Source organism: Panthera onca, chromosome B3 (assembly GCF_046562875.1).
Source record: "Panthera onca isolate mPanOnc1 chromosome B3, mPanOnc1 haplotype 2, whole genome shotgun sequence".
NCBI lineage: Eukaryota > Metazoa > Chordata > Mammalia > Carnivora > Felidae > Panthera > Panthera onca.
Window position 1 is genome coordinate 80,912,564 of NC_138344.1, and position 13,424 is coordinate 80,925,987.

General features: G+C 35.5%; 1 protein-coding gene across 8 annotated transcripts in view; it reads right to left on the minus strand.

The window, feature by feature from the left end:
• The window catches only part of HEATR5A (HEAT repeat containing 5A), a 118,333-nt gene that overhangs the window by 40,217 nt on the left and 64,692 nt on the right, over positions 1–13,424 (minus strand). For 6 of the 8 annotated variants that reach the window (XM_060619439.3, XM_060619438.3, XM_060619435.3 and 3 more), the window contains 4 exons: positions 8,532–8,691; positions 5,233–5,422; positions 3,983–4,152; positions 1,312–1,338 (listed from right to left, as the gene is read on the minus strand). In XM_060619439.3, the coding sequence (XP_060475422.2) occupies positions 1,312–1,338; positions 3,983–4,152; positions 5,233–5,422; positions 8,532–8,691 (547 nt within the window). The remainder of the gene's footprint in view (positions 1–1,311; positions 1,339–3,982; positions 4,153–5,232; positions 5,423–8,531; positions 8,692–13,424) is intronic. The other 2 variants (XM_060619442.3, XM_060619440.3) reach the window with 1 other exon arrangement.

Sequence of the window (13,424 nt, forward strand, 5' to 3'; positions counted from 1 at the left end):
TGAACAATGTAAATCTCAATAGATTGTGTCTACTGAAGGTAAATGGTATGACTGCGATATACCTTAAATGAACAATTAAAAAAGCCAAAAGTTTCTGGATACAAATTTCTTCTAAGTGATTCATAAGTAGAATAAAGTCACGTTTTTGCAATTTATTTTTTTCTAACAATGAAAGCAAAGACCAGTAAAAGTGTGGCTTATGTCAATGAATATGTGTCTTATACTATTGATTTTCCAAGCAAATTTGAGAAAGAAGGGCATACTTTGTATAGTGATCTTTATTTAGATATGGTGTATGTGAGAAAAAACAGAACTGAAGTAGGTGAGTTTGTTGAAAAGAGCAGAGGATAAATTCTGAGAAAAAGAGTAGGTGGTGACAGCTGGTTTTTAACACATAAAAAAAAAAAAAAATGCAAAGGGAGTGAAACTAAATTTTATCAGAAGTCAAAGACAGAACAGGTTTGTGAATATATCATCAGTGAAACATATGGATGGGAACTGCTTTATAAATATATTTTATTATACCCTCAAGACATATCATGAACTGAAAAGTCGAAAGAGGAATGCCATTCACAAAGTCTAAAGTTAATGTCATTCCAATCATGTTAAAGAACCACTGTTAGAAACTAGTATATAGGATAACAAGGGAGTTAAAATGTAAAAAGATTAAGTTTATTCATGCCCAAGATTATGGCTGTATTTTACAACAAAAACAAAAAAGCATTCTACAAGGCAATTTTAAAGAAAAGTTAATGAATCTACTAGTTATCTCACTGGAGTTTTACAAACATATAATACAAGGCAGGCGCAGCATTTATTCAGGCTGGTCAAACAATCTTTTAGAGACAGCATGCTTATAAAAGTACTCTTTACTTGTTTGGTAGAAAAAAAATTGAAGGCAGTCACACAAAGCAAAACGGAACATTTAATATCTCCACGTCATTCTCCAGCATTTATATTGGGAAGAGGAACAGAGTGAATTAAGGCAAACAAACCAAGCAGGCAAAATACAGAAATTAGGTCAAACTGTAATTATAATTCCTTTCTGAAATGAATATATTAAATCAAAATGATGCAAAATTAAGTGCAAGGAGTGAGTGCACTGGCTGGAGAAGGTTAGGGAGGATTTGTTTACACTGGTATTAAATAATCACCATGTAACATGCTACACATACTGGACTTTGCATTAATGGTTAGCTTAAACAAAGAGATGCAGGGGAAAACAAGAACATCTACAACCAAAATAACGACACAAAGAAACAGCACTGCAAACCTCAAAAAAAAGTTAGGAATTGAGGGTGAGGGACCTACCAACACAGAATTATCCAACAAGATCTCCTGCACAAAAACAAACGACAGACTGGTCATGACAAAACCAAAAGATAAATACTAGGATGATTTTGACAACAGTCAGCTAAGCATTAAAATATAAATGTTGATAGAGCTATCATTCAAACTGGCTTAGCTTCGACTTTAAAACTATGCCATGAATATTTCATTTTCCAACTTAAAATAGGAGTTGAACTAAGATCTTGGAAACAGTCAACTCAAGATGTAAAGATATAAAATATACAATAACTTAAAAATGTACATTTATGTAATTAGATTTTCCTTTGGAAACTCTCATTAAGCCTCAGTAACAAAGCCAGATCAAATAGACATGAGTGTTAAAAGAGTGATCTAGATTGCATTCAAATGAACAGGTGTCCAGCAAGGGACAAAGTTAATGGTTTACTTCATCACAAGTTAATTATAAATTTTTTACTCTTGGAAGCCAACTTAGAATACTCAGAATTGCTAGTGTAGCTAAGACCAAGTTCAGAATGGAAGTTAAACAGCATGCAGTTAGAAGAAAACCCTTTCTGTAAGATTCTTTCCTAATGATGAAATATATTCTGAATCTTCAGGGAGTTTCAATTAAAATGAAAACACTTCATGCTAAATAATTAAATTCTTTGTAGAAAAGAAAATCTGATTATAAAGTTGTTAAACAGGAAAGCAAAAGCAATTTTCTTACTATAGGAAATACTCTAAAATATAATAAATTCAATCTAATAAATTTAGAATAAAAGCTTACTAAAAAATTAAGACATGAAATTAACAAACTATAGTGATAGCAATTTTTGAATGACTTTTGAATAAGAAAAAATCATTTTACTGCTTAAATATTATGAGTAACATAAATAATATTTGTTAATTGTTAATTTTGATTTTCGCAACTGCTCTTAATATTCCAAGAGAAACATCCAATAGTAATCTCTATTCTTTATATGTAAACTTTCTCAGTCTGGGAAAAAAAAAAGTAACAAATTTAATCAGTTCTAATTCACTAAGAATTAGTAGTAAGTTTTGCTTTTTATTTCTCAATAAATATAATGGAGAGTGAAAGTCTGACCAACTTACAAAAGAGTGGCTATTTTTCAATAATTGGTTTTGGGGATGGTTCTTTGAATTAGAGAATAATATTCCTAGGGAAAAGTCATTGAGTAGTAAAGGTAAAAAAAAAAAACCCTTTTCCAGTAAGTGCTATTTTCTCTAATATGTGTTTAACCTAGAGAGGAACCAAGTTTCTATCAGAAAAGTCAGTCACATCCTCTTTTTAAGAGTCTTACATAACTTTGACCATAAAAATCACTATTAACATTAACATAATGTCTGTTTAAGTTATATGTTAGAAAATAAAAACTACTACATATTGAGTGGTTATTAAGTGCCTAGGACATGTGCCTTAATGGGTGGTATCTCGTGCAATCTTTGTTTTATAGACAAGATAGCTGAGGCTGGAAGAGGTTATGGGACTTCTCTAAGGCCACAAAGCTAGGAGGTGGTAGAGATGAGGTTAAGAGCTAATCAAAACTACAAAGTCAGTAAGAAATAAAGAAATGGGAACTTAACAAGGAGTTCAGAAACTGGATTCTAGGGGTGCCTGGGTGGCTCAGTCGGCTGAGCATCCGGCTTGGGCTCAGGTCATGATCTTGCAGTCCGTGAGTTCGAGCCCCTCATTGGGCTCTGTGTTGACAGCTTGGAGCCTGAAGCCTGCTTCAGATTCCGTGTCTCCCTCTCTCTCTGTCCCTTCCCTGCTCATACTCTGTCTCTCTCTAAATTAAAAAACATAAAAAAATTAAAAAAAAAAAAAAAAAAAAGAAACCTGGATTATAGACTTAGAGCTACCACTACTTCTAGATATGTTACCTTGGACAAATTATTTGACTTTTTTGGTGCTTGGTTTTTTGTTTTTTTTTTTTTTTTGGGGGGGGGGATTAGTTTTAATGATATTTGAAGTTCTTTCAAGGTCTGAAATGCTGTATATCCTGCCTTCAGCTTGTGAATGAAAGGTCTGTCTAAAGTAATAATTCTCAACTGTCATGTTACTAATGGGAATGTGTTGTAAACATTCTAGGGGCAGAAATAGTTTAAAAGCAATGGTGTCAAGTTTTAACTCCAAATGTAACCCAATTTTTGAGGCAAATTTAGATAGAAAGTGGTGATACTCAAGGTAAATCTTCAAACCACTGATGATTATGAACCATTTACCAGAACTTTTAGCATTTAGCTTGCATTATTTATTAAACATATTATTAGAACCCAGATATTGATGCATATGCCACTAGAATATTAAGGAAAAATGTTATTTTCCCATCTGAGGTGGAGAGAACTTTATATATAATTATTTGAAATAATGTCACATACATTTTTTCCATGTCCTATAGCATTTATACAGTACCCAGGACATTTGAGCATCCAATACATGTTTACTGATTAATGAATAAACATTCCAAATGGTAAGTTCAAAATTAATAGAACAAAACTGAATCAATATATGAGAGGTTTGAGATGCGATTACATGAAATTTGGCCCTACCCGCTAAAAAAACCAGAAACGAGAGGAAACAGCTATTGTACACAGACTAGAGAATTATTAAAAATAAATCTAAGTTTCCAATGAAAAAAAACTAAGGACTCACTTAAAATTTTATACTCACACAGAGGCAGCTGACCAAGCTAGACAGGTTGACATGTCTTGGAGCAAACATATGAAGCTGCTGAAGGCAAGAGATGGCCTGAGCTTGAACAAGGCAGTCTGGGTTATCCTGCATCACCGCACAACCCAAAAGACAGGAAGTCCTTAAGGTGGAAATGGAAGTACTATTACCTAAAATGAAAGCACAAATCTTTGAATAATCCGTCTATGAAATCATTCCTCTTTAAACTCATATTATTGAGTTTATTAATTTTAACCAATTTTAAACTTAAGGATCTATGAAGTAAATTTCTTCTACAAAAGAAAGCCAGGTGGCAGATTTTTGGGTTATGTTAGTTACTCCTAGTCTGAAAAATTTGTCAATACAAATCACTAGGCAAATAAGAACCTCAGCCTATCTGAAGGCTACACCAAAATTTCATGAAAAGTGGAATTAGAATGGCTAATGAACTTAGCCCTGCTTATATTAGTTGAGTTTCTTTCAAATATTAAAATCATTCATGGACTTTACATTTGAAAAGATCAGATTATCTGAGTTTTGGGACTCAGTCATTTATTTCTTAGAAGAGAGAAGCTCTTTACACTATTCCACTTGAATTTTTCACTTCAATTGTTAAGAAAAGCATATTAAAAATATATCTAATCTTTCTAAATACGACACTCCTTATCTTTTCAAGGTAAAAGAAATCAGACTAGATGGCATTTCACAAAATATACTGATCACCTACTATGTGCCAATCATAAAGGCTTTTCAACTTTTCCCTCATTTAATAGAAAAGGAAACCAAAGACCAAAGACAAAGATTTTCCAAAGGTCATCCAATTAACTGGTGGTGGAGTGGGGCATCTCGCTGGCACAGTTGGTTAAACATCCGACTCCTGATTTGGGCCCAGGTCATGATCTCATGGTTTGTGAGACTGAGCCCTGTGTTGAGTTTTGCACTGACAGCACGGAGCCTGCTTGGGGTTTTCTCGTTCTCTTTCGCAAAAATAAATAAACTTAAAAAAAAAAAAAAAAAGTAGTGGTGGAGCTTACATTAAGTTTCCTACTTTCTCTGTTATTTTCTATTATGTCAACATGCAGGAGTCAAAATCTTCTTCCTGAGATGACTCTCAATATTCTGCTCATGTATTTGCATAGAACACTGTGCTAAACTTCACTTCACTGACAAGTATTTGAGTCAGTAATAAGTGAATTCATTTTCACATGTGTATTTTTAATTTAAAACATCACAAAATGAGCTATGCATACCCTGTAGTTCTGGACCCAAAGTAGTAATAAGGGCATTCAAACAGCGACCAAGACTTTGTTGAACTTCAGCATGAGTAGGAGGCACATTTAACAATAACATTATAATAAGAGAAAGGGTGGGTTCCACATGCATATGGTACAGTGGGCCAGCAGAATCAATAACCAGTGATAGCGAATGTAGTGCCCAGGTCTGTGAAGACAGAGAAAAACAATTTAAAATGCTACAGCAGCATTAAGAAACATGAAACACAATGAATTGTTCTTTGTTGAAGGAAGTGATAAATTAACGACACATTATAGTACTTGTGTGCTATTATAACTAACCTGGAAAGAGAAACAGAGAACATACAAAGTTTAAGAAAAAATTTCTCTCAAATATCCAGTAAAAAACCCTGACAATCATCTAATTTCAAATGCTAAACTTAAATCTATCTCAGTACTAAGAATTCCAAGATTGGGGTGCCTGGGTGGCTCAGTCAGTTGAGCGTCCGACTTCGGCTCAGGTCATGATCTCACAGCTCGTGAGTTCGAGCCCCGCGTCGGGCTCTGTGCTGACAACTCAGAGCCTGGGCCTGCTTTGGATTCTGTGTCTCCCTCTCTCTCTGCCCCTAAACAACTCCCATTCTGTCTCCATCTCTCTCAAAAATAAATAAACATTAAAAAAAAAAAATTAAAAATAAAAAAGAATTCCAAGATAATGTTTGGTTCTTTAACTAATAGCTTGAACTAAATCTAGTTTACCGTAAACTGTTTTTTGTTCAATCTATGTGGAGAAAATTCAAGTTTTTAAAAGACTCAACAATATTTACAATTACATGCAGTAATATGGACAAATCTCTTGAACGTAATGTTGAAGAAAGCCAGACATAAAAGAGTATGTACCATATGATTCCAATGATATAAAGTATAAAAGCAGGCAAAACTAACATATGATGCTGCAAATCAGGATAGTGGTTATCCTTGGTAGGACAGGTAGTAACTAGAAGAGAACATGAGGAGAGCGTTTGGGGTATTGATAATGTTCTATTTCTTGATCTAGGTGCTGGTTACATGGTGTATTTAGTTTGTATACTTTACTCACAGAGACGCACACTTATGATAAGTGTACTTTTACAAACATATAAAAATAAATATACATGTATTAAATAAGTGTATACATTATATATATAAATATATATAATATAGTAAACAAACAGATTTGCCTTTGAGACAAATCTGCCCTGCCACATGGTTTTATAAATAAAGCTTCACTGAAACACAGTCGTGCTCATTCATTTACATACTATTTATGACTGCTACTGCTACAATGGCAGAACTGAGCAGCTGACAGAGAGTGTATGGCATGTAAAGTGTACATAATTTACCATATGGCTCTTAAAATAATAAGTTGGTCAACTCTGGTTTAAATGAAACAAGACTCTACCAGTACCTCAGAATAAGGTTGTCTTTGGAGACAGGGCCTTTAATGAAGTTAAAATGAGGCTATTAGAGCAAGCCCTAATCCAATGTGACTAGTGTCCTTCTAAGAAGATAAAATTTGGACAGAGTAATGCTAGAGATGCACATGCACAAAGGAAAAACCATGTGAAGATACAATGAGAAGGTGACCAACTGCAAGCCAAGGAAAGAGGGCTCAGAAGAAACCAAACTGGCTGACACTTTGATCTAGGACTTCTAGCCTACAGAACCATGAGAAAACAAATTTCTGCTATTTAAGCCAACCAGTGAATGAATGAATGAATGAACGAATAAATGAAAGAAAGAAAGAAAGAAAGAAAGAAAGGGAGAGAGAGAAAGAAGGAAAGAAAGAAGACTGGCCATATACTGACAACCAAGCAGTCAGGCAGATGATGGGTATAATAGATTCCTTATAGTGTACACTCTATCTACTTCTATATACATTTGAAGGACATAAAAATTCCTCCCTTTAGGAAATTCAGAAAGCTTTATCCCTCTTATCAATGAATGTATAAGAAAGCTTAGAGTACTAAACATTCTACAAAAATAAACTGTTAAGTCAGAGACAGCAGTAATCAAGAAGAGTCAGATTTAATGACAGTGGAAGCCACTAAAAGCATTTAAATTAATCAACTGAAAAAGTATTCGATGTAAAGGTATGTGCATTCGCAATAGACTTCTTGAAGGGGGAGAAGAGAAATATAATAAATAGAAGCAAAGGAGGATGAAAGAATGGAACACCTTATAAGTTAACTCAATGAACTACTGGATAATGATGATGAAGAGACTATTAGTAATATGGTAGTAATTCAAAGAAGGAAAGCTAACTGTGGATTAGGGATGTTGAAATTTGACAAGAAGGTGGTTAAACTGGATTTCAGAACGCTAGAAAATTTGGATGATCAGACAGGACCAGGAAGGGAAAAGAACAACAGGAAAATATAAGTGCAGACATGAGAATGGCATGAGTGGAATGAGAACAGGCAGACTGCCTATGAGAGAAGTCAGTACTCTGGGGTAATGATAGATAAGGTTCCTGGGTCAGCTGATAGGACTTGAATGAGAAGGAGATTTAGGAAGCAATAAGCAGTTTCCCAGCTTTTTGACAGGAAAGTTGCAAGATGAAAGCCTTTCAGGAAAACAAATGTGGCTTCATATCTAGGGAGAGTTGAAAAGAACCTAAAAACACTACTATAATAATTAGGAACACACGAGGGGGAAAGAGATAAGATAAGGAGAGTAAAAGAACAGGAAGAATAACAATCAATCAAGATTTGATTAAAATATCAAGAAAATGATGATTTTAACTGACATGGGTAAGATGTGTACAATAATATGGTAAAATGGTTAAGAGCATGGGTTTGGAGCCCGCGACTTGTGTTCTTGAACTGATTAGATGATTTTTTAGCTTTCAGCTGTGAGCAAGTTACTTAGCTTCTGTAAGCCCCAGTTTTCTTTTTGTATAAGGGGAATATACACCCTAGATTACTGTGAGGCTTACACATGTTAATATGTTGTTAGAAGAATGTGATACAAAGCTTGGTACCTATTAAGTTCTCCAAAATGGTAAATGTTATTATTAAGATGGAAGGAAGATCGATTTCAGAAAAAAAATACTAAATTTGACTTTAGAAACTCCTGAGTGTGAAGTAAGGATAGCAAGATTTGACTAAGACTTGAATTTCAAAAATCCGTCCAGGTTAACAATGGCTTAGACATTTACTGGGCGGGGTGTGTGTGTGTGTGTGTGTTATTTACAAGTTACTAGTGGCCGATAAAAACATAATCTGCATTATCTACAAATCATGAATTTCAAGAAAAGTATCACATGGAGTACTTACCTGCACATCAGGAGAAGTACTGTCCTGAGACAAAGTATAAAGGATTCCGACACAAGAATTCAAAAGCTGAGAAGAACTTATCCCTCCTAAATATCTATGTAGGGATCCCAAAGCCAATGAGTATCCTGTTCTGGTAACCACATCCCTTGCTGATTTCAGTCTGTAATTATGGAAATAAACAATAGTTACTGAAAAAAACTAATGCATGCACACTGTCACTTAGGCAAAACCTTTTGTATGAATACCTGCAAAATTCAAAAATATGTTACTGATAAAAACATTTTGAAATAACCTGAAAGGTATCTTAAAAAGAAAAACATTTTAAATAAAAACATCTTCACATTTTTAAAGATTTAAGTATGAACAATTTCAATGTTTTTCAGAGATGCACACACTAAATTTATAAAACAAGCATTATTACTTTACTGTTAAGTCACTCTTTAAAAGTTCAAGTATAACCAACACACAATATGCTATTAGTTTCAGGCATACAGTGTAGTGATTTGACATTTTGATACATTATCAAAAGATCCCGACAATAAGTCTAGTTACCATCTATTACCATACAAATTTTCATCAATTTTATTGACTATATTCCACATGTTATACATGAGCTTCCCATGACTCATTTATTCCCTTCACCTATTTTGTCCCTCTTCCCCTGCTTCCTGTAACCAACAGTTTATTTCTTGCATCTATGACTTATTTTCTTTGTTCATTCATTTCTTTTCACAAGTAAGTGAAATTACATGGTACTGGTCTTTCTTGGTCTTATTTTACTGAGCATAATACACTCTAGGTCCATCCATGTTGTTGCAAATGGCATGATTTCCTTTTTTATGGCTGAGTAGTATTACACACACACCCATCTTCTTTATCCACTCATTTATTTTTTTTTTAACATTTATTTATTTTTGAGACAGAGAGAGACAGAGCATGAACGGGGGAGGGTCAGAGAGAGGGAGACACAGAATCTGAAACAGGCTCTAAGCTCTGAGCTGTCAGCACAGAGCCTGACGCGGGGCTTGAACTCACGGAGTGCGAGATCATGACCTGAGGTGAAGTCAGCCGCCCAACCGACTGAGCCACCCAGGCGCCCCTCCATTCATTTATTAATAAACACAGGTTGCTTCCATATTTTGGCTACTGTAAATAATGTAGCAATGAACACAAGGGTGCATATAGCTCTTTGCATAGCATGACCTAAAAAAATTTTTTTTTTAATGTTTGTTTATTTTTGAGAGACAGAGCATGAGCAGAGGAGAGGCAGAGAGGGATATACAGAGTGTGAAACAGGCTCCAGGCTCTGAGTTGTCAGCACAGAGCCTGATGAGGGCTCGAACTCACAAACCATGAGATCATGACCTGAACCGAAGTTAGATGCTTAACTGACTGAGCCACCCAGGTGCCCCACAGCATGATTTTTTTTTTTTTTAAGCGTTTATTTATTTTTGAGAGAGAGAGAGAGAGAGAGAAAGAGAGAGAGAGAGAGAACATGAGAGGCAGACGGGCAGAGAGAGAGAGACGGAGACACAGAATCGGAAGCAGGCTCCAGGCTCTGAGCTGTCAGCACAAAGCCTGATGCAGGGCTCGAACCCATGGACTGAGAGATCATGACCTGAGCTGAAGTCGGATGCTCAACCAACTGAGCCGTCCAGGCACTCCTGCAGATAGTTCTCTGAATTGATGTTTTCATTTCCTTTGAATAAATAGAAGTGGAATTGCTGGATCAAATGGTATTTCTATTTTTAATTTTTTTAAGAACCTCTACACTGTTTTCCATAGTGGTTGTACCAATTATATTCCCACAGTGCATGAAGGTTCCCTTTTCTGCACATCCTCAACACTTGTACTATCTTTTGGATACAAACCAATTAGACAAGTGTGAGCTGATATCTCATGGTGGTTTTGATTTGCATGTCCCTGATGATTAATGATGTTGAGAATCTGTTAATGTGCTTGTTGGCCATCTGTATGCCTTCTTTGGGAAAAAATTTAATCACATCGTCTGCCTATTTTTTTTAAGTTTATTTTTATTTTTTTATTATTTTTAAATTTATTTATTTTTTAATTTCCATGCAAGTTAGCGTATACTGCAACAATGATTTCAGGATTAATGCCCCTTACCCATTTAGCCCATCCTTCCTTCCTCAACCCCACCAGCATCCCTCTGTTTGTTCTCTGTATTTAAGAGTCTCTTATGTTTTGTCCCCCCCCCCCCCCCCCCCCGGTTTTTATATTATATTTGCTTCCCTTCCCTTAGGTTCATCTGTTTTGTATCTTAAAGTCCTCATATGAGTGAAGTCATATATTTGTCTTTCTCGGACTAATTTCGCTTAGGTTAAAACTCTCTACTTCCATCCACGGAGTTGTAAAAGGTAAGATTTCATTCTTTTTGATTGCCGAATAATACTCCATTGTGTGTGTATACATATATATAGATTTACATATAGATTTAGATTATATATATATATACACACATATATATAGATTTATATATATATATATAGGTAGATTTATACACACACACACACACACCACATCTTCTTTATCCATTCATCCACTGACGGACATTTGGGCTCTTTCCATACTTTGGCTATTGTTGATAGTGCTGCTATAAACATGGGGGTGCATGTGCCCCTTCTAAACAGCATACCTGTATCCATTAGATAAATACCTAGTAGTGCAATTGCTGGGTCATAGGGTAGTTCTATTTTTAACTTTTAAGGAGTTATATTTTTAACTTTTTAAGGAACCTCCCTACTGTATTTCAGAGTGGCCGCACCAGTTTGCATTCCCACCAGCAGTGCAAAAGAGATCCTCTCTCTACACATCCTCGCCAACTTCTGTTGTTGCCTGAGTTGTTCATGTTAGCCATTCTGACAGGTGTGAGGTGGTATCTCATTGTGGTTTTGATTTGTATTTCCCTGATGATGAGTGACATTGAGCATTTTTCATGCATCAGTTGGCCATCTGGATGTCTTCTTTGGAGAAGTATCTATTCTTGTCTTTTGCCCATTTCTTCCCTGGATTATTTGTTTTTTGGGTGTTGAGTTTGGTAAGTTCTTTACAGATCTTGGATAATAACCCTTTATCTGATATGTCGTTTGCAAATATCTTCTCCCATTCTGTCAGTTGCCTTTAGTTTTGCTGATTGTTTCCTTTGGTGCAGAATCTTTTTACTTTGATGAGGTCCCAATAGTTCATTTTTGCTTTTGTTTCTCTTGCCACTGGAGACGTGTTGAGTAAGAAGTTGCTGTGGTCAAAGTCAAAGAGATTTTTGCTTGCTTTCTCAAGGATTTTGATGGATTCCTGTCTTATATTTAGGTTTTTCATCCATTTTGAGCTTAATTTTGTGCATGGTGTAAGAAAATGGCCCAGGTTCATTTTTCTGCATGTTGTTTTCCAGTTTCCCCAGCACCATTTGCTGAAGAGACTGTCTTTATTCCATTGGATATTCTTTCCTGCTTTGTCAAAGATTAGTTGGCCGTATGTTTGTGGGTCCATTTCTGGGTTCTCTATTCGGTTCCATTGATCTGAGTGTCTGTTCTTGTGCCAGTATCATGATGTCTTGATGATTACAGCTTTGTAATACAGCTTGAAGTCCAGGATTGTGACGACTCCTGCTTTGGTTTTCTTTTTCAAGATTGCTTTGACTATTCGGGTTTTTGTAGTTCCATACAAATTTTAGGATTGTTTGTTCTAGCTCTGTGAAGAATGCTGGTGTTATTTTGATAGGTACTGCATTGAATATGTAGATTGCTTTGGGTAGTATTGACATTTTAACAATATTTGTTCTATCCAGGAGCATGGAATATTTTCGCATTTTTGTGTGTGTGTGTCTTCTTCAATTTCTTTCATAAGCTTTCTATAGTTTTCAGTATATAGATTTTTTACCTCTTTGGTTAGGTTTATTCCTAGGTATTTTATGGTTTTTGGGGTAATTGTAAATGGGATAGGTTCCTTGATTTCTCTTTCTGTTGCTTCATTGTTGGTGTATAGGAATGCAACCAACTTCTGTGCATTGATTTTATATGCTGTGACTTTGCTGAATTCATGGATCAGTTCTAGCAGTTTTTTGGTGGAATCTTTTGGGTCTTTCATATACAGTATCATGTCATCTGCGAAGAGTGAAAGTTTGACCTCCTCCTGGCAGATCTGAAGGCTTTTTATTTCTTTGTGTTGTCTGATTGCTGAGGCTAAGACTTCCAATACTATGTTGAATAACAGGGGCAAGAGTGGACATCCCTGTCTTCTTCCTGACCTTAGGGGGAAAGCTCTGTTTTTCCCCGAGGATGATGTTAGTGGTGGGTCTTTCATATATGGCTTTTATGATCTTGTGGTATGATCCTTCTACCCTACTTTCTTGGGGAGTTTCTTATCAAGAAAGGATGCTGTTTTTGTCAAATGTTTTCTCTGCATCTATGGAGAGGATCATGTGCTTCTTGTCCTTTCTTTTGACATGATGAATCACATTGATTGTTTTGTGGATATTGAACCAGCCCAGCATCCCAGTTATAAATCCTACTTAGTTGTGGTGAATAATTTTTTTAATGTATTGTTGGATCCAGTCGGCTAATATCTTGTTGAGGATTTTTGCATCCATGTTCATCAGGGAAATTCATCTATAGTTCTCCTTTTTAGTGGGGTCTCTGTCTGGTTTTGGAATCAAGGTAATGCTGTCTTCATAGAAAGAGTTTGGAAGTTTTCCTTCCATTTCTATTTTTTTGGGACAGCTTCAAGAGAATAGGTGTTAATTCTTCTTTAAATGTTTGGTAGAATTCCCCTGGCAAGCCATGGGGTCCTGGACTCTTGTTTTTTGGAAGATTTTTGATTAGCAATTCGATTTATTTATTGGTTATGGGTCTGTTCAAATTCTCCTTTTCTTCTTGT